This window comes from Scardinius erythrophthalmus (assembly GCF_964197995.2).
Source record: "Scardinius erythrophthalmus genome assembly, chromosome: 1".
Taxonomy (NCBI): domain Eukaryota; kingdom Metazoa; phylum Chordata; class Actinopteri; order Cypriniformes; family Leuciscidae; genus Scardinius; species Scardinius erythrophthalmus.
Genome location: NC_138221.1, coordinates 62,880,401 through 62,901,402, shown reverse-complemented (window position 1 = coordinate 62,901,402; position 21,002 = coordinate 62,880,401). Strand labels below are relative to the sequence as shown.

Genomic DNA, 21,002 nt, shown 5'->3' with positions numbered 1-21,002 from the left:
ATGGAGAAGAATTTTGAAATGTCTGTGAAATTTTATTTTTTGTTTGTGTGATATAATAAAATCATTTTCGTTGTTTTCAAATGTTTTTTTTTTTGTAACGTTATATTGTAAAATAATAAAAAAAAAAGTTTGACTTTTATATTGTGAAATAAAAAAAATGTTTGTAACTTTCTAATAAAATAATTTTCGTTGTTTGGAAATGTTTGTGACTTTTATATTGTGAAATAAAAAATGTTTGTGACTTTTATATTGTGAAATAAAAAAATGTTTGTGACTTTTATATTGTGAAATAATAAAATAAATACTGAACAAATTTGTAATTCGAATCATTATGACTGAAATCTCATAGCGTTGACATGGCAGAACTAATGAAAAAAATATATTACGACCCAACGAGCTCTGGAGCTTTAGGGGGTAAAGATAGATTAAAACAAGCTGTATTAGAACAACACGGTGTAAGATTATCTGATAAAGACGTGAGTGATTGGCTCGCTAGTCAGGACACATACACACTCCATCGAACCGCACCAATACATTATAAACGGAACCGCGTAGTGGTGTATGGGAAAGACCAACAGTTCCAGGCTGATTTAGTCGATATGACAGCATACTCAAAAGAGAACGACAATATTAAATATATTTTAACTATTATTGATATTTTCTCAAAATACGCGTGGACAAGGGTGCTCCAAAATAAATCATCGTCCGAAGTAACTAAAGCTTTTTTGTCCGTTTTGAAAGAGGGACGTGTACCCATCAAACTACAGACAGATAAGGGTGCAGAGTTTTTCAACAGGCCTTTTCAGCAGATGATGAAAAAATATAATATAACACATTTTGCAACAGCTTCTGAATTAAAAGCGAGTGTAGTCGAAAGGTTTAATAAAACTTTAAAAGGGCGAATGTGGAGGTATCTTACAGCTATAAATTCCAAACGCTACTGTGATATATTGCAAGATTTGACAGATGGGTATAACTCCAGTTATCACAAATCCATAAAAATGCGACCGCTGGACGTAAATAAAGAAAACGAATCTGTGGTATTCAACAATTTATACGGGAAAATGGTTAAAAAGACACCCGTCTTTAAATTCTCAGTGGGGGATGTGGTCAGAATATCTAAAGTCCGAAATATATTTGCCAAAGGCTATGAGCAGAACTATACCGAAGAATATTTTACAATAGCATCTTGTATACCAAGGGATGTACCGGTGTATAAATTACAAGACTATGATGGAGAAATAATACAGGGTTTTTTTTACGAAAAAGAACTCCAAAAAATCATTGTGAGCGATGATAAATCGTTTAAGGTCGAAAAAATTCTCGATAAAAAGAGACGCGGAAAAGCCACGTACGTTTTGGTGAAATGGTTTGGATGGCCATCAAAATTCAATAGCTGGATTCCTGAAAAACAGGTGATTGATCTTCACACTCCTTTAAAACATTAGGAGAGTCGCTCACGTTCTCATTTTTTAAAAAAAAATGTCTGAGGAGGAGGGGTTCTACGTCACGCTGCCGTGTAATGCATCAGGTCATGTTTACCCCGAAAATCAGATAGGTAATTACAGAACTAGACTGGCAAGAGCAATACATTTAAAAGGATTATGGGAAGTGGCGTTGGTTGAGTTCCACTATCCAAAAACTTGGTATACTTTCAACGAGGAAGACGCTACTTTTATTATTGAATGTACAACATGTTTAAACGTGGATGAACGTAGCAAAGTGCGCGGGGATAGTATTGAAACTTTTCGGAAAGACCTAAAAATAAAATACGGTTATTTTGAGGATATTTTAGTATTACTCAAGGAAATAAACGCAGCTCTTCCACCACGAGTGCAACTCAGGTACGATAATATAAACAATAAGATATCTCTGAAATCAAATCAGAGAGCATCGCTAACGTTTTACGGAAAGCTAGCCATTATTCTAGGATTAAAACCCGGCGTTCCTATTGAAAATCTAAACAGTTCTGATGAACACGAAGAACAGCGCACATACGCACCACATCAGGCTGATATAAGCGGAGGATTTTACACTCTATTTGTATACATAGATATAATAGAATATCAAGCAGTCGGTGACGCGTATGTTCCATTATTAGAGACGATACATATTGAACCGACCACTAACAAAGCAGTCTGTGTCAGATACAACAAGCCTCATTACGTTCGTCTTAATAAAAACATCATATCAGATATCGGCATCGAGATTAAAGACGATCAGAATAAAGACGTACGATTCACCTACGGCAAAGTTGTGACGAAGCTGCACTTTAGACCAGTGAGAAAACATTTGTTTTAAAAATGGCTTATCTCCATCCCTACCAAGAAGACCCCCACCGCTACATATCATATTATCAGTCCCAGACTGGACACGGCATGCCTGGGTATGCCGGAAGCGGTGTTATGTACGGTTCCGGTTTTGCGTCAGGGATCGGAGGTCTCTTTCGTGGATTATATCGTATGGCAATACCGTTTTTAAGAAGGGGTTTCAGTATTGCAAAACCACACATAAAAGCTGCGGCAAAAAATATAGTAAGTGACGTAGTAACCAGTGCCTTGTCAAAGTCATTTAATAATAATGATAACACTGAGACTCAGAGCGGTCATGGGCTTATGGTCATGCGTAGAGGATTGAAGCCCCCTGGGACCCGTATGAGGAGGGGGCGTGGTCATGGTGTAAAGAAGACTAGACGCGTCACTAAGAAGCGCCCAGTTGCGAAAAAGAGAGGAAGAAGCCGGACGAAGCGTGTAAAAAGATCTACAAGTTTGAAAAGACGCAGCAACACTATCTTCTAAATCATGTCATTGATTCATGCATTATCAGACGAATGTATTAAATCCGAACTGGATATTTTTACCCTTCCTTTGACTCAGACAGCTATTGAGAAAAACACTTATGTGGAAATCCCACCCATGTCAGCGATTAATGATGCTTCTCCGATTGAGTTTTTCATCGCAGGGACTGGTGAAGATTACACAGATCTGAATAACACAATGTTATATACCCGTGTGAAAATAACTCTGCCAAACGGAGATGACGTACCACAAGGAGCTCCGGTGTCTTTGATTAACTATCCTGGAGCATGCATTTTCTCGCAGGTGGACGTGTCCCTAGGAGATCGACTAGTGTCACAGTCATCCAGCACGTATCCGTACAGGTGCATTCTGGAAATGCTTATTAATTATGGAAAAGATACCCTAGAGAATAACTTTTCAGCAGGACTTTTTTATAAAGATACAGCGGGCCATATGGATGCTACAGATCCGGCAGGGGCTAATGCAGGTTTAACAAAAAGAGCTGCGTTTACAGACGGGAGTAACGTTGTCGAGCTACTGGCTCCGATACACAGCGATATATTTTTTCAACCGAAATTAATTTTGAACGGTGTTGATATTCGTATTCGTTTAACAAGAGCAAAAGATGAATTCTGTCTTATGCGTGGGGACGCGATCGATTATAAACTAAAAATAATCTCCGCATCTCTTTTTATCAAAAGAGTGTCTGTCTCCCCCTCACTCCGTTTAGGCCACGCCCAGGCGCTACTGGCGGCCACAGCAAAATATTCTTATGATAAGGTCTGTGTTAAATCCTTTTCTGTACCGGCTGGAGCTCGGGTCTCAAACCACGAAAATCTCTTCCTTGGAACTCTTCCGAAATCCATCATTATAGCAATGACGGATAATGATGCTTTCACTGGCGCATACGATAAAAACCCGTTTGCTTTTAAACACTTTCACGTTGAATATTTAAATATCACATCAGATGGTGGACATGTCCCTAACCGTCCTCTTCAGCCACAATTTAATTTAGGCAACGCGGTAAAAGAATATTATCAGCTGGTTACAGCCACGGGGCGACATCTGAAGAATCACTCTCTCGCTATAGACAGGGAGGATTTTCTCAACGGCTACACACTGTTTGCCTATAACCTTACACCAGATTCAGAGTGTGAGCAGCACGTGTCTTTGATCAGGTCAGGCAATATAAGGTTGGAAGTCCGTTTTAGAGAACCTCTACAAAACACAGTAAACATTTTAATTTATGCGACCTACGATTCTCTGCTTGAGATATCACACAGAAGACAGGTGTTAGCAGACCATTACTGAAGAGTTGAAATGAACACTGTAGAGCTAACGGAAATTATGGATAACATTACGTGTAATGTAAATTTTTTAGGAGTACTTGCTAGTGATCATTTTCCAAAAGAACCGCTGACAGATCTCCCGACTCTATTAATCTGTAATACGGATCGATCGGACGAACCGGGACGCCATTGGCTAGCTATGTATATCGATCGAAATGGGGTCGGGTGTTTTTTCGACAGTTTTGGGAATCCTCCGTATTCAGAATTTTTTCCTTCATCCATTCTCGAGTTTCTAAAAAACAATTCTACACGAGTTCATTATTCTACCAGACAAGTCCAAGATTTTACATCAGTCACCTGTGGACAACATTGTGTATTTTTCCTGTATCATATTTCACGGGGTGTTGAGTATAAAGATATAATGAAATTTTACCATAACGATAATCTATTAAGAAATGATACTATGGTGTCTCTTTTTGTGAAAAAATTGAAACCTATGGTCTGTGTTAGTAAAAGATTTAAATGTATCCAATGTGTACAGTCTGGTAAAATGTTCCAGTCTTATTAATTCCTGTGTACGAATAAATAAAGAATATGTAATGAATAAAGAATATGTAATGAATAAAAGCGAGTCGTAAACAGATGAATAATTTCATTTTCTTTCTTTTATTTGACATCAAAAACAATAACACATAGATGTTAACAACATAGTGTAGAATAACATACATAGTTAAAAAAAAACAAAAAAAAAACACAGATACAAATCCCATACATGATAATATTTTGTAAAAAAAAACACGTAGCTATGCCATTACATATATTTTGTTAAAAATTCATCCACTGGTGGGCATCTACTCTGGGGGAGTTAAATACGTTTTCATCAGAGTCCTGTGGGTGTGTGTGTGTGTGGCGTTTTTTCAAAGACTTCGTAGGTACAGCACCAAAGTCATCCGCGTGCGTTTTTCTTTTAAACGATTCAATCATCCGTCTTACATTATGGTTGGTTACAGTCGAATAAGGAATCTTTAATCCCGCAAATGCATCCAGAAACTCGTACCAACCTACAGGGCGGCGATTGTCTTGGATCATTTGTGATGATGTTACACTCTTTACCAGATCAAATATATGGGATCCTGGTATGATTCTCCCTTTATAAACAAATTCGCCATCATCTGTCCATGAAGACACGTGTTTGGCTTTGGACATTTTATCCATAATATATTTTACATTTTTTAAGCTTCTGTGAGGAATATTGTTTAAAACTTCTGAGACGATTGGGTCCTCACTGACGTCATCATTCCTAACATCCGGGGTATGGGGGGTGACAGGTGTCTCGTGTTCAGGCATTGCAAGAGTTAGAGTGTTACTTTCCATAACACCTTGTTTTACCACACTTAAGAATCGTTGTAAAACATTAGTGTAGAGCTTGGATTTTTCGTAAGCGTTCAAATCATGCTTCTGTAGTATATCTCTAATAGATGAATCCAGATCATTCTCCACAACCGTATGAATATTTTCAGGAGCCGGAGCAGTCCTTAGTCTATCGAGTTGATGTTTTGGTACAAGATATAATTTCTCGGTATGTTGCATTTTTCTCTTCAGAGTTAGTTTCTAGTTATTAAACTGGTTATGAAAGGGAGTGCTACACTGAGAAGGGGAAGTATGAATCCACCTTTTTGGTTAATCATACGTCTCTTTCTGTTTATATTAATCTTTTTATTTGCAACGTATTTTAATTCTTTTTTCCTTCTTTTTAAAGTCCCGTGCTGTTTCAGAGTTAAGGGGATTTTACCATGAAGAATATTGAGAGCCACTTCGCATAGAGCCAATATTAACTCGTCGGGTGATGATTGGAGAATAACACGTCGCTGTTTGGGTGAGCTCTTGTATAATACTTTTAAGAGGTAGAGATTTCTGGATAGCCGGGTGCTCATTTTCACTTCGGAACGTACACCACCGGATAGTCTGATAGTAAATCCGTTCTGAGCCTGAATTTTTCAGGTGTGTGTGGTTTATAATCGATTAACAAATAACTGTGAGGACGTTCAGTTGCATCGTTATACGCCTCGATAAAAAATCGTGCATTGGATGGGTACATTTGGCGACCCAGAATACCAATCTGCTGCTTATCGCGAGGGTTTTTAAATATTATTAAATAATTTGTATTAAGACCTATTGTTCTGGTAGATTTACCCTGGAAAAACAGATTCTGTATTAATAGCAAACAGCTAATCTTCATGTGATGTACTAGGCGTGTAAAAACGTTCTCGACTTCACCGTTAGAAGCAGCTTGAGTCATGACGTCATCCAAGATCAAAAGAGACACTTTAGTAGGAGGAAATAACGATTCATCATCCAGTTTCTTTGGTATACCTTCAATGAATTTAATATCAAAAGCATGTGACATTTCATCATACATTGGTTGCCAGGATGTATACACGTACACAAAATTATCAAACTTGACAGAACACATTTTCTGTGAATTATACATCAAAGTTTTCACAAAATAAGTCTTCCCGGATCCACTTTGTCCAACCACGATGCTGGAGAACGGATGATGCATTCTCCAGTCGAACACATCTGTTTCACACATTTTTAAAAATATATTACTAGAATCCGTAAGGTAATGTTGTATAGTCTCTTTGCAAGACCCTCTTGTCGTAAACTAGTGAAAATTTTTTTCACGTTTGACCTATTGTGCAATGTAAACCCCCTCTTATTTCGTGTGATGGTGTCTGTTTTTGCCGACAGGTGTAATTTGACACCTGTTTCGACATAGGCTCGCACAAGATCGGTCAGGCTCTGTAGTGTAACTATTTCAGCATTCTCTGCTGTTAACGTGATTCCTTTAGCTTTAAGACATGAATGACCGGTGTTTGTTTTAAAGGCATAAGATTTCGGGCCAGATGACACGAACTGGATAATATGCTGACCAGAATCTAGTTCGCTCGTTAACTCGCCAAGATATGACCCTGTTTCAGGCGTCCAATCACCGGGTTTTGACACAAAAATCACGCTGTCTGTATCGGCATAAATCGCTCGTTCGGCTAATTTGTCCAAAAGATTATACAACTCAAGTCGTCCGTAACAGGTGGTAAAAGCACCCACGAGAATATTTACATCACGCGTGGGAGAGGGGTCTTGTGTTAAACTACTCGACTGAATCAAAGCCACTGAATCAGATACGAAAGAGAAATGACGTATTACATGGGCATGGCTGAAGAGACGCTGAGTAAATTCTTCTGGGTCTGACACGAGTTCACTCTGTGCGAGGTGAGATCTGAGGCAGAATCGCCCCCAAAGTGTATTCAAGATAAGCTTAGCAATGGATCTTTTTGCCGGATTTTTTATTATTTTAGACGGATCTAACTGGATCCCTTCTTTCTCCAGGTAATCAGCTACGTAAGATTGTTTTTCTGTCTCTGTCATTACATCGGGCGGATACCCCGAGGCTTCTTGTTTCAGTTTAAGGAATGTTTTAACATATTCTGTGAATAATGTGTCGGACGTGTGTGGGTAATGCCAGACCTCGTGTATTTTTATTATCCGATAGCCGTGTTGAACTGCCTTTTGGAGCTCAATGCTCACCCAAGTCCCTGCAATACATCTCTCAGCCTCTGTGTGGCAGCATTGTGTGTCCTGAATCTGATTTTCGGCACAGGTTCTACACAGAGGGAACATCAACTTATCCCTGCACCTGTAAGGTAGAACCGGATGATACAATCCACGCGGTGGAAGGACTTCAGCCTTTATGAGGCCAAAATAGCTCTCTATCCCTTCAAAGTCCTTGAATATAATTTTAGGATGACCTATAGGATACCTTTTACTCGACTGAACGAACGGGTATAGCGATGTGAAATCTAAGTAGTCGATCCTCTCATCTTCAGCTGTTTCGTGATACAATTTGTAGGCATTTGTGCGGCCGCCATATAGACCATCACGAGGGTTCAGCCTCTCGGCTTTTTCGTAAGATTGCATAAACTGTTTGACGTCAGGATCTGTCTGTTTTAACCCCTCCCACTCACACTCCCAGATTGAAATGACACGCAAGTCGTACACTTTTCGGAGGGTTTCTAGTTTTGTATCCGACTGTCTTCTGAGATCACCAAAAGTCACTTTCGATAAAGGTTGAATTTCTTCTGGTTTAAATCTACAAGAATGCCCATGAAAAAAGCACCCTAAGTACTCAAAGGCTGTCTTTATTCCATTAGCATCCTCATAATAACCATCAAGGTGATATGGGCCGATGGCCCGCTCACCATAGTTTAGTGCATGTTCTATCTCCACATTTTCACTTTGCTTGAGAAATTCAAGCCATTGGATAGATGCGTTTGAAAACGTCTTGTGTTGTTTAATATAGGCATGGCTGTGTGTTAGAGCCAACGTGTCGCGCGAGAGAAAATTTGTTTTGAATGTTTTCATACACACACCTGGTAATGTTATTGACTTGAACGGGTCGATGTTTGTGAAAGTTATAAATTCCGTTCTGTAGCGTGTACACGCTTCGCGTAGAATAATTACATCATTCCTACAGTAGAAAGCGAGTTCTTTCTTGAAGTCAAAGATATCACCCCATACATGTGAATACCATGTGTCAAATCTGACACGCTCGGCTTCACTCATTGTCTCATAACCGTAAAACTCTTTTGCAGGATAGGGACCGATATATTCTGCATTTTGTGGTTTATTGAAAAGGTGCGGAAAATACCCCTTCTCCTGTACATCTAAGTTAAGGGCCGCTGGTATTTTGGCAAGCTTGAATGGGATAAATTGCCATGAGTCAATGAAACGCTGTTTAAACACATGATCATACATGTATAGAATTCTACAGCCCTGCATAATAACTTTCGGAGTCAACCCCTCCCCGACAAGATAATTGAGGAGTAAATATGCATCAAAGCCGGACGAGTTATGGGCTATGAACGTATATCCTGTATATTTAGGACGTCTGAAGTGTTTAATCAGATGTGCTACACAATCCAACCCCCCGGCTTCAAACGTCTCTCCTGCGTGTGTGATGGCGCAAACATAATTTGCTATGTGTCTGCCATCTTGAACGAATGTTTCAAAATCATAATAAATGTATTTATCGTCCTTTGGTTCAGGTTTTAGAGGCTGAATGTAACATTCGTGAGTACCTCCACTAGTCAAAATCTCGTAACAATGTACACAACGCTCTGGAGAGCATTTGTGAGGTTTTATTTTTTCACCATCAGATGGCACTCTATAAACGACATGGCATTTTGAGCAGAATTTGACAGAGATACATTGAGATCGCTCACCAGGGGTTTGTGATTTTTTATGTGATTCGTAACAGAAGTTGTTTTTACAGAATCTCAGACAGTCTGCGCACTGTCTTGTTCTTTTCGTATACGAACGACACTCCGATGTCATACATACCTTACAAACAAACTGACATTCGTGTGTTTTTTTGTCTTTATGGCCTTTAAAACAATACTCACACACGTATGAAGCTCCTATAAACCCAGGTAAATTTTTTATCAGATGAAAATGCCCCTCGTGCAGAAATAGATGGACTGTCTTTGGGTGTAATTCGTCTGTGTTTTTGTAGACCTGGAGCTTCCCAGAGCAGTCTCTGTGAAAAACTACAATTTTTATGCCTAATTTATTTTCGAAAACAGATAAATTGTGGAGACCTATCTCCTCATCTGTCCTAAAACCACATCCTGTATGAATCTCCTTCGCAGGCTCCTGTAATTCTTGATCGGTGTATTTTGGATTAAAGAAATATGCTAGACAGTAACTCAAACACATTTCATTATCGATATTAATGGGGCTAAATAAATGCATTTTATTACGAGTGATACTCTCACTTATAGCTACGTCACTAATCTTTCTACGTGCTCCTCCTGTTTTATCTCGCACAATTGAGATTTGTAATGTTAAGGTCGAATCACTGGTTACATCACTATTACTCTGAGTAACTTGCTCAATCTGATTTATGAATGATGATGGGTCGTGGTGGCTATCAGGCGTTAATACTGCATTTATGGATCCCGGTAAACTCTCTCCGGCCAGAGATATGTTTATGAAACCTGTTTGTCCAGCTAGCTGTTGTGAAAAGTCAACCACCTCATTTAGGATATTATGGAGGCGTGAATTATATTCTACAAAATCTGTGGTCTGTATTTGTCTAAGATCTAACGATCTCTGTAATTCTACGCCATTAAAACGCGGTCGTGGTGTTACCGTGAAACCCTCAATAACACCGCCGTTAGCCATCAGAGAATCTATCTGCCCACGACTTAACTCCGTACGCGTTTGGGATGTACCTATTCCATCCCCCATCTGCAGACTCTCATCTTCATCATCTATCCAGCCATGTTGGTCTATTATGATATTATTCAATCTTTCCGCATTAGACAAATCATTACTATTTAGACCTCTTAACTGTTCACGTATTAAAAGATTGAGTCTCTCGTTATTCTCAGACCTAGGATTTGATCTTGAGCGAGTTATTTCATCACACTCTGAGTCGATTCGTTGCCTTTTAGGAAACATTTTGATATGTTTTTATTTTTAAAAATTGTGTGAAACAGAAGCGTACCATCAAATATAGTTCATAATATTGTTAATGGTATACATCATAACTATCAGTAAAACATAATCACACATACACACACATACACACCTAAATAAAAAACAATAACAGAAATAGATTTTTTTAAAAACTTTAAAAAAAAAAAAAAAAAAACAAGATCTCACACAGCTAGATAAAAAATAACAGACAAATGCTTTTCAAACAATAACAGTGAAATGGATTATAAAAAAAAAATAGTCAACCATTCTCATGTATCCCTCGATTGTCTTTGCATAATATGTAATCTTTCAGAGATTAAAGACAGAACAGTAATTAACAAGGAATGATCGTTCCTCACCTCCATCAGGGCTTGCTGGAGTGATAAGACCGTGTTACGCAATTGTCTGTTTTCTTCCAAGACGCGGTCTTGGGAGACAGCGAAAAATTCCACCGCAGTTCTTAAATCAATGGTGTGTTGATTCTGTGTATCAATGAGTCTATGTAGAAGGTCTGCAATACCGCTTTGGGCTTGTGAAACTATATCCGCTGTCTGGTGGTAAGTGAGGGGTAATGTGGCGATCTCCAGAACACGTTGGAAACTTCTGTTTGCTGCACGTAGACTGGCATAACTTAAGCCGTGTAGTTCTCCGGCGTTGTATAGAGGAGTGAAGGGCCGCTCATCTTCATAGCTACTATTTGATGTTCTGCGTTCCGAATTGATGGTGTTCAGAACCGAGTCTTGTGAATCAAAAAACACATGGGCCTCTCTTTCGTCGGGGGTTTCTTCTAGAGTAAAAATATATATACATTATACAATTTATTTATTATGGATAAAATATAATGAAACAAGAAATATATCTTACCTTCTCGCAAAGAATTTGGACTCTCATGAGCATATTTCCCCAGTCGCTTTTTTCCTCGAGTGGTGGATGAAACAGATGGACTTTCGCTGTTTTCTTCTAAAAACAATATTATGTTATTTTAAAATTCAACACAGAAAAAAAATTATAATTGAAGATAAATAGTTTTCTTTTTTTTCCCTTACCTATCTCTGGATAGATTAATTCTTCTCCATAAATTTCCCTAAGACGTTTTATCCCTCTGCCTGGACCGTCAGTGATATTAGCCGCTCCGGTAATTCCCGATCCCAGAGACGGGGACTGAGGGAAAGAATTCTCGCCTTCGACTAGAGGTGAGACTTGACATTTGACACTCTCTACCTCTCCGGAGGGGTGATGTAAAGGTGTTGTCTCTGGGGTTAAGTCTTCGTATATTTCACTCGCGGGGGTTGGATCGACAGCCAATGGGTGGTTACTGGGGCCCGGTGGCTGGGAGGAGTTATGACTCGGTGGATCCTCCGTGATTTCTGTTGAAATAGGCCTATGAGTTTGATTTTTTCTTTAAAACAAATATTAAAATAGTAAATATTAAAAAAAAAAGACATAACAAAAATATACCCCTTGCCTTGTAAAAAGTCATTTGCCGAAACCCCCGGAGGGAAAGATGTGTCATCTGTAAATAAAAACCATTCGTTATCTTTGTAATTTTGTAGGTTATAATTAATGATAAAATAAAATAAAATAAAAACTCACATAGGTGATTAAGGATTTCTCCTAATTGAGGATCAAAATACTGATCCGATGAGACTTCGGCTCCTTCTGGTCCATGATAATGATTTGCAGCCATTTTCCGATCCGGTTGTGTCTCCTTCGTTGACTTGGTACATGAATGAATTAGTTAGCTCCTTTTAAAGATTACGATACGACGCGTTTTAAAAAACATTTTTTTCTACTTAATTTCAAAGAAAGCCTTCATCTCTCCACGTGGCAGGGAATCTCATACCTGATTTGGATGGCTAGGAAAGCATATGGTGAATTTGAGCGATCTCTTCAGATCTGTAATAAAACTAATTAACACAGATCCGTCAAAAAAGAGAAAAAATAAATATGTAGGATGTTATCACATAGACCATGACACCTCATGTAGACATTATGACGCCATGTGCGTGTGTGTGTGTGTGTGTGTGTGTGTGTGTGTGTGTGTGTGTGCGTGTGTGTATGTGTGTGCGTGTGTGTATGTGTGTGTGTGTGATGTAGACATTATGACGCCATGCATGGGTGCGTGTGCGTGTGTGTGCGTGTGTATGTGTGTGCGCGTGTGCGTGTATGTGTGTGCGTGTGTGTGTGTGTATGTGTGTGTGTGTGTTGCATGAAAGTTGAGAGGGGAATTCCCACATGACCTCATTTTAGGGATGTCCTTAAATCGAAATTGGCCTCTCAGCTTTGAGAGGGGTGTGTTAGGGGGTGTGGTCTCTTCGGGTCGTTGCATCGGTTTTCTTTGGTCATTTAAGTTCGACCACCGAGATGACCGGATGTGTTTTCAATTTGGGAGCTTGAAGGGAGTGTGGGAGATTCCCACGATGACATCTGTTGTGGGTGGGATAGGGGCGGAGTTTGGGTCTGTCTCTCTGGAAGGGTCAGAGAGCTTCATTTCTGACTGGGCTCCGGAGTGAGAGGACGCTGTCCACTCTGCTCCACTACAACAAAACACTTTTGTATCTTTTAAACTCTGACTCCTTTAACAATTGGTATGTAAAAACGTAGCACTTTTTAACAGTGTTTGTGTTTTATGTAAAAAGTTTTACAAAATACTGTGTGAAAGTTAAATGCTTACAAGTCAACATTTTAAAAATTATCTTTTTGTCAATGTTGTTTTAATGTTTTAACATCTCATTTTTTAATAACTATTTTTAGAGAAAAAAATACAATTTCAACTCATTTCATTAATGTTTTAATGTTTTTTAACCTTAAAAGTTTAACGTTTAAAGAGATGAATGTACATCTGTCTTCTTTAATAAAAAACACTGATCTCACACTCTTGACTATGTTTTTATTTCTTAAAAAAGTTTTAAATATACACTGTTTAGAACTACTGAGCGTGGGAAATTTCTCACGCTTCAGATGTTCAACCCATAAGGAGGTGTGGCGTAAGTCCGATTTTCCCACGGTGTGTACGTACAGCCCATAAGTGGGAGGAGCTAGCGTGGGAAATTCCCACGGTCAAAGGGGGCGGGGCTTAGAGGGTCATAAAGCAATAAACCTGTCAAAAGTTTGATTGAAAGGACCCTCCATTCTCTCTCTGTCTAATGCGCATTATTAACTAGTTTCATTCAATCATCCAGTAACATACATATCTCTTTTATAGTCGAGGTACCACTGAGGTACCAAATGCGAGGTATTTAGGGGGGTTCGGGGGTATGCTCCCCCGAGAAAATTTTGATTTCTCTGATCTACATATGTGCATTTTAAGATGTTTTGAAGGCCAAAAAAATTGGATAACAACAGCTTTAAAACCATGTGCGGGCAGCTGTTTATTTTCCACACTTCATCAGCATCACACTATTTTTCTCTTCGTTTTTATCTTTATCTGTCTTTTCCCCTCCTAAAGCTGAGCTTTGACTGATATAGGCTGATTCTCAGACAAAGCTACCAGGAAAGCTAGGTAACTAAGTTTATTAAATTCATTCATGTACACATTCATTATTGATCTAGGTCTAATACATGGCCGTAGACAGGGCTTTATAATCAAAGAGGTCATAAATGTGAGGTTGTTATGGGGTTAAACATTTTTATTTCTCTGATATGTGCATTTCAAGACGTTTGAAGGCCAAAAAGGATAAGAAATAGATTTAAAACCTGCTCTCTCCTCATCTACATCACTCTGTCTTTTTCTCTCAGTCTCCTGATCTTGCCCTGTCTCTTCCCCTCCTAAAGCTGAACTTTTTTAATTTACTGAGGGCTACAAATTGTATTATATTAATTCTCAACATGTACACATGCATTATTAATCTTGTGCCTATGAAAACGGCTTTGTTAATGTTCCTTGTCCCCTCACAATGACATTACACGTTATATAGGCCTATTTTCAGCTCAAAATAGCGAAATTAGACAAAAGTTGATTAGTTTTCTAATTATTTTTGTCATTCGTTTAACATTTATGACCTAAAAAACTGTCAAATATAAAACGTTTAGTTTAGCTACATATTCTTAACTCGCACTTAACCGTAAACTGAAGCGTCAGTCGTGCTGCTAAAATTCCATGTAAAATTCGCGCTCAGCAGCTTCTGTGAACATAAAGCCCGCCTACTTTGATTTGATTGGTCATCTCAAATATTCTGACACTGACGAGAAGTGAAAGATCAATGAGGCTCAGATGAACAAACACACACACGCGCGCCTCTGTTTCTGACCTGCGCTCTGCTTGGCGCTGCTGCCGACTAAGATGAAGAACATTATTTAACCTTGTCAAAGACAAAAAAATATATATACAGTATATATTTTTAGAATAACAACATTTCTTACTCCAAGTTTTAGGGGTGCTGAGCTCCTTTTTAGGGGTGCTGAAGCACCCCTAAAAAGGGGCTAGCCTCGCCCATGGTTGACAGGCTGCTGTTACTGAAGATGCTGCGCTGCTGCAGTGTTGATGGTGTGTGTGTGTGTGTGTGTGTGTGTGTTCAGTGTTGATGATGTGTGTGTGTGTGTGTGTGTGTGTGTGTGTTCAGTGTTGATGATGATGGTGTGTGTGTGTTCAGGGTTGACAGGCTGCTGTTACTGAAGATGCTTCGCTGCTGCAGTGTTGATGTGTGTGTGTGTGTGTGTTCAGTGTTGATTATGTGTGTGTGTTCAGTGTTGATGATGATGGTGTGTGTGTGTGTGTGTGTGTTCAGGGTTGACAGGCTGCTTTTACTGAAGATGCTGCGCTGCTGCAGTGTTGATGGTGTGTGTGTGTGTGTGTTCAGTGTTGATGATGTGTGTGTGTGTGTGTGTGTGTTCAGTGTTGATGATGATGGTGTGTGTGTATGTGTTCAGGGTTGACAGGCTGCTGTTACTGAAGATGCTGCGCTGCTGCAGTGTTGATTATGTGTGTGTGTGTGTGTGTGTTCAGGGTTGATGTGTGTGTGTGTGTGTGTGTGTGTGTGTGTTTTCAGTGTTGATGTGTGTGTGTGTGTGTTCAGTGTTGATTATGTGTGTGTGTGTGTGTGTGTGTTCAGGGTTGACAGGCTGCTGTTACTGAAGATGCTGCGCTGCTGCAGTGTTGATTATGTGTGTGTGTGTGTTCAGGGTTGATGTGTGTGTGTGTGTGTGTGTGTTTTCAGTGTTGATGTGTGTGTGTGTGTGTTCAGTGTTGATTATGTGTGTGTGTGTGTGTGTTCAGGGTTGACAGGCTGCTGTTACTGAAGATGCTTCGCTGCTGCAGTGTCTCTGATGTCCAGCAGGAGTTTTCCTCAGTTCTGCTCTTCGTCCTGCAACACAAGCTGGACTTCTCCTGCCGTTCTGCTCTGGATCTGACAACAAACACACACTCTGAGACTCTACATCTGACCACTGAGGACTGCCGTGTGATGACCACAGTCATTCAGAGAGCTCACACACACACACAGCTGATTCTACAGGACTGTGAGATTAACACAGCTGGAATGGACCAGCTGTTCCCAGTGTTACATGCTGTGAAACTCTGGTGAGGAACATCAACAGATTACATTCATACACAAACAGACAGAAGTCTAATATAGATATATATGTAAATCATCTCTTTCTCTGTGTGTTTCAGCTGTGATAAATCTCTGCTGCTTCAGTTTCTGGCTCATGTGAGTCCTGAGGAAGCGGAGTCTCTTTCTCGAGCTCTGGGGGACGAGGTGGACCTCAGTCAGACTCCTCTGGAGCCGCAGGTCTGTCGAGGTCTGGCGCTGATTCTGGAATATTCTGAAGGACTGACTGAACTGGATCTGAGTCAGTGCCGTCTCACTGATCCCAGCCTGGATCTGCTGCTCCCAAACCTCCACAAAGCACAAAACATTGAGTGAGTGATTGAGACACAAAGAAGTATAAAGTATAATCTGTAGTATAGTGTAATTTTTTTGCATTTTGTCTGATTTGTTTGTTTGATCTGCAGTTTTAGTGGCAATAGCATCACTGACACTGGGGCTCAGAGAATCTACAGTATCGTCAGTCGCAACAGTGACATAAAGACAGTGAGGTGTGTGTCTGAACGTCACAGAATCACATTCCCTTCTAAAGTTATTTGAGCTGAAGTCTTACAGTATGCAACAAACATGAGGCTCAAAAATAAAACTGCAATCTCTGAGTTGAAGTGATTTCTCTGTGATTCAAGGCCATTTTGTTTATGCTTTTCCTTTGCTATCTACTACAATTTATCATCCATTAAAAAGAAATTAAAACAATGGAACAGTTTATGTCTACAAATCTGATTTCTATTCATGATGGTGTGTTTGTTTCAGCTGCTGTTTCTAATCTCAATGTGTGTTTGTATCTGTAGGCTCTTTAACAACAGAATTGAATCCAGAGAGCTCTTCCTCACAGACCCACGATTTGAGATCTGGTGATGATGATAAACTCTCTCTGGAGTCAACAAGCGAAACAACCAATGCAGATCTAGAGAGATGAGGCTCGGGAAAAGGTAACAGGTGTGAACACTTTTGAAGAATCGGCCCATCAGAGTCCCAGAGATGAATCTAGCAGCAGATTTTATTCCATATTCATGTTTCATCATCATCTTCAGTCATAATGTGGGTTTCTGTTGCATTAACTATGTGTTGTAAAATGACTAAATCCATCTGTAAACTGTCTTATTTATACCGTTAAACTGTTATAGTTTTGAATTTAGTTTTTATTTCTGTTAAATTCAATTGTTTAGTTTTCACTATAATTTAGTTTTAGTGTAGTTAATACAGTCATTTTTCTCATGTTTTATTTTTTATTTTTAGTATTAGTATGTCTTCAAGAGTAAAGATGCTAACTGGAAACATTTAAAATAAAAACAGGGTTAAATATTTCAGAGAAGTCTTTCAATCCAGTGTTTTTGCTATAGAGGCTTTTTCATGTTTAATTCAGGCGAGATGTAAAGGTGTCAAGTTTGATATGTCATGTATCAAAACCTTAAAATTAATTGATGGTCTATTTTAGTATGATTTGGAGTCATGAAAATCAAAAGGGCCTTGCGTTGCATTTATGGCACGTTTTCACAAATGGCAACAGTTTAGATGTAAACCGTTTTAAGGTGATGTGTGTAACATTGCACAACTTGTTTGAGGATCTTAAAAAACCCGACACGGCAACACTGAGGATCCATAATGTGGTTAAGCTTTTATTCTGAAAAAGATGTTGACGTGCTTCACTGCTGTTGGAATATTCCTGTGTGTGTGTTATCAGCGTAATCTGAATATATGATGTTTGTAGATGCTAGAATCACACACTTCACCTAAAAACAAAAAGAGCGATTTGTATGTATAAATAAATACTGGCATTATTTTTGTGAATGCTGAAGATGCTTTTGATATTTTTAATTTTCCATTTCAATGTCTTTCCAGTAGAGGGCAGCAATGATTTGTTAAAGTGAAAGGAAAGTGAAGTGACGCAAAGGCCAAGTATAGTAACCCATGCTCAGAATTTGTCCTCTGTATTTAACACATCCAAGTTAGTGCACACACATTAGGAGCAGCGAGTAGTGAAAACACACAGAACCACACACACACACACACACGGTTATGTGCCTCGCTCAAGGGCATCTCAGTCGTTTCCTTGATAATCGAACCCGCAACCATTGTGTTACAAGTCCGACTCTCTAACCATTAGTCCACGACTTCCCTCTCATTAATAATGAAAACATCCGAACTGAAGGACATACAGTAATGTATTTACACCATTGGTTACCTGATCTTCTCCTCTTCATCATGAAGAAGAGTATAAACCGTTTGACTGCCTGAACTCTAGTGTTTACTGCAGACAGAATACAAGAGAGACGTTTTACTCAGGAAAACACACTTACCTCATTTCTCCGACTGAATCGATTGGTCAGTTAGGCGAGTAAAACTTGATTTAGTTTTTATATCTTCTAGTTCTACCTGAATGTTATAGTACTGAGGCAGTTTAGATATAATCTATTACAAATGTTTACAGGACGTTTAGAAGGTGTCATACTGTTACTTGACTGGTTTACAGATGTCTTTTGTTTCAGAACTTTTGTATTCAATCCTGTGCAGTACTTTTAAAATTACTTTTATTATTTCTCTGGATTAAAATCATAAACTGTAACTGATTGAAAAATAAAAGCTAGCTTTTCCATATTTGTGTCATATCCTGCATACATTCATTTGGAAGCATAATATTGTGCTAGACTTTTATTAATGTTCAAAGTTTCACTGATGATCATGATCTGTTCTACTTTATTTCATGCTATTTTCTCTTTAGGTCTGATAGATCGAGTCGCCATTCACGAGGAGACGGAGTTTTTCTGAACTTAGTTTTTGAGATGTATTCATCCGATTTTAGCACTTCTTTTGAACAATATTCTAAGTTAGAGAAACAGAGGACGATCTGATCGAGATGCACATTAAGAGAGACGATAAGGGCACTTGTGTTTTCCTCTTCAGAGTTTATGATCATTGCTGTTGCCATGACGATTCCATTTCCACAGACATGCTGGAACAACGGCTCCAATCACTGAAACAATCTCAGTGTTTTTCAGTTGATGTTGAATGTGTCTGTATGAGGGAATCTCAGCAGGACGACTGAGAGCTTACAGAACATAAAACATCTCAACATCTGTATCACAGCAAAATCCCCAGAGTTAAATTAACTCTGCTCAGAGAACATTTGGTCCCTCTCTACAGAGAGTTAAAAGAACTCTGAATCAGAGTTAAAGTTAATGAGATACTTAAGTGATTAATTAAGTGATGATTGGGCATTAATTATGAACACCTGCTGTCAACAAGCAGAATCACTGAAGGAAAGAGAAACAATAAGAACAGAAAAAAGAGAAACACAAGAACTAAAACTGACTTCCAGCCACAGCCTTAGATTGACATCAACTGAAGACAAAAGACGACATTAAATCTGTGAAGATCTCAGCAGAGGAGGATTAAACAACTCCACAAACAGCATTACCAGCTTCACTTATTACTAACCAGACTGACTTTATTTCTGTCAGACGTCTACAGAAGTTCTTATTGAGAATTAACTGAGGTTTAGATGTTGATAATGTATTGAAAATGTTTGGTCACCATTGTGGTGACCAGTGTTTCCTTTAGTTGGGCAGTTTGACTCTTTGCTTTTTTTGAGAGTTTGTGGTTTTTGTAACAGATTTTACCATAACACGTAAATTGTTGCAAAGAAAGCCAGAAAAAAAGATGATCAGGTGATACAGTTTTCAACAACAAAAAGTAGGTTAAGGCACTTATCTCATCACTGTCCAAATGTGGTTATTTGAAGTTAATAGATTATGTTCGTTAACAATTCTCTCTTGCCACAGATCAGACTTTCTTTGGATTTTAAAATACATTATATATATTATATTTTTTTAAAGACATAGACATCAATAATCAGCATATGAACCTCAACAATGGTGACATGCTTCATGCCACAATGCATGCTGGGAGCCACAATAGTATTAAACTCATGGCTCCCAGGATGCATTGCGGCATGAAACATGTCACCATTCTTGAGATTCATAAGCTGATTCTTGACATCTGTGTCTTAAAAATAAAATTCCCCATTATGTATTTAAAAAAAAAAAGAAAAAAAAAAAGAAAAGAATATCCAATCTGTGGCAAGAGGGTATTGTTGGTGAATATAATCTATTAACATCAAATAACCACTTGGGACAGTGGTGCATTATTCTAAGTGGAATTCTAATTATTCTTATTCTAGGTGCATTATTCTATTTTTTGTTGTTGAAAAATAGATCACCTGATCGTTTTTGCTTCTGGCTTTCTTTGCAACAATTTACGTGTTATGGTAAAATCTGTTACAAAAACCACAAACTCAAAAAAAAGCCAAGAGTCAAACTGTCCAACTAAAGGAAACACTGGTCACCACAATGGTGACCAAACATTTTCAATAAATCGTCAACATCTAAACCTCTGTTCATTCTCAATAAGAACTTCTGTAGACGTCTGACAGAAATAAAGTCAAACTGGTTAGTAATAAGTGAAGCTGGTAATGCAGTTTGTGGAGTTGTTTAATCCTCCTCTGCTGAGATCTTCACAGATTTAATGTCGTCTTTTGTCTTCAGTTGATTTCATCTAAGGCTGTGGCTGGAAGTCAGTTTTAGTTCTTGTGTTTCTCTTTTTTCTGTTCTTATTGAATCTCTATCATTCAGTAATTCTGCTTGTTTCTGGCTCCATCTAAAGCTGATCGGGCAGACCGAACCTTAAGTCGTAGAGAGACTTGAAACTTTGAGGGCTGGTAGTACTCACACCGAGATGGGTCTGTCTGCGGACTGCAAGACTTGGGGCGTAACTTGAAGTTGTCCATATCACAACCGAATCACACGAGATGTCAGAAGAACGAGATTTTG

General features: G+C 38.8%; 1 protein-coding gene across 1 annotated transcript; it reads left to right on the top strand.

The window, feature by feature from the left end:
* Window positions 1-15,848: 15,848 nt before the first annotated feature.
* On the top strand, window positions 15,849-18,770 carry LOC308702907 (uncharacterized protein). The gene is made up of 4 exons (XM_081386078.1): window positions 15,849-16,145; window positions 16,239-16,487; window positions 16,581-16,664; window positions 16,965-18,770. The coding sequence occupies exons 1-4, from the start codon at window positions 15,868-15,870 to the stop codon at window positions 17,029-17,031; spliced, it is 678 nt and encodes a 225-aa protein (XP_081242204.1). The 5' UTR covers window positions 15,849-15,867; the 3' UTR covers window positions 17,032-18,770.
* Window positions 18,771-21,002: the final 2,232 nt, after the last annotated feature.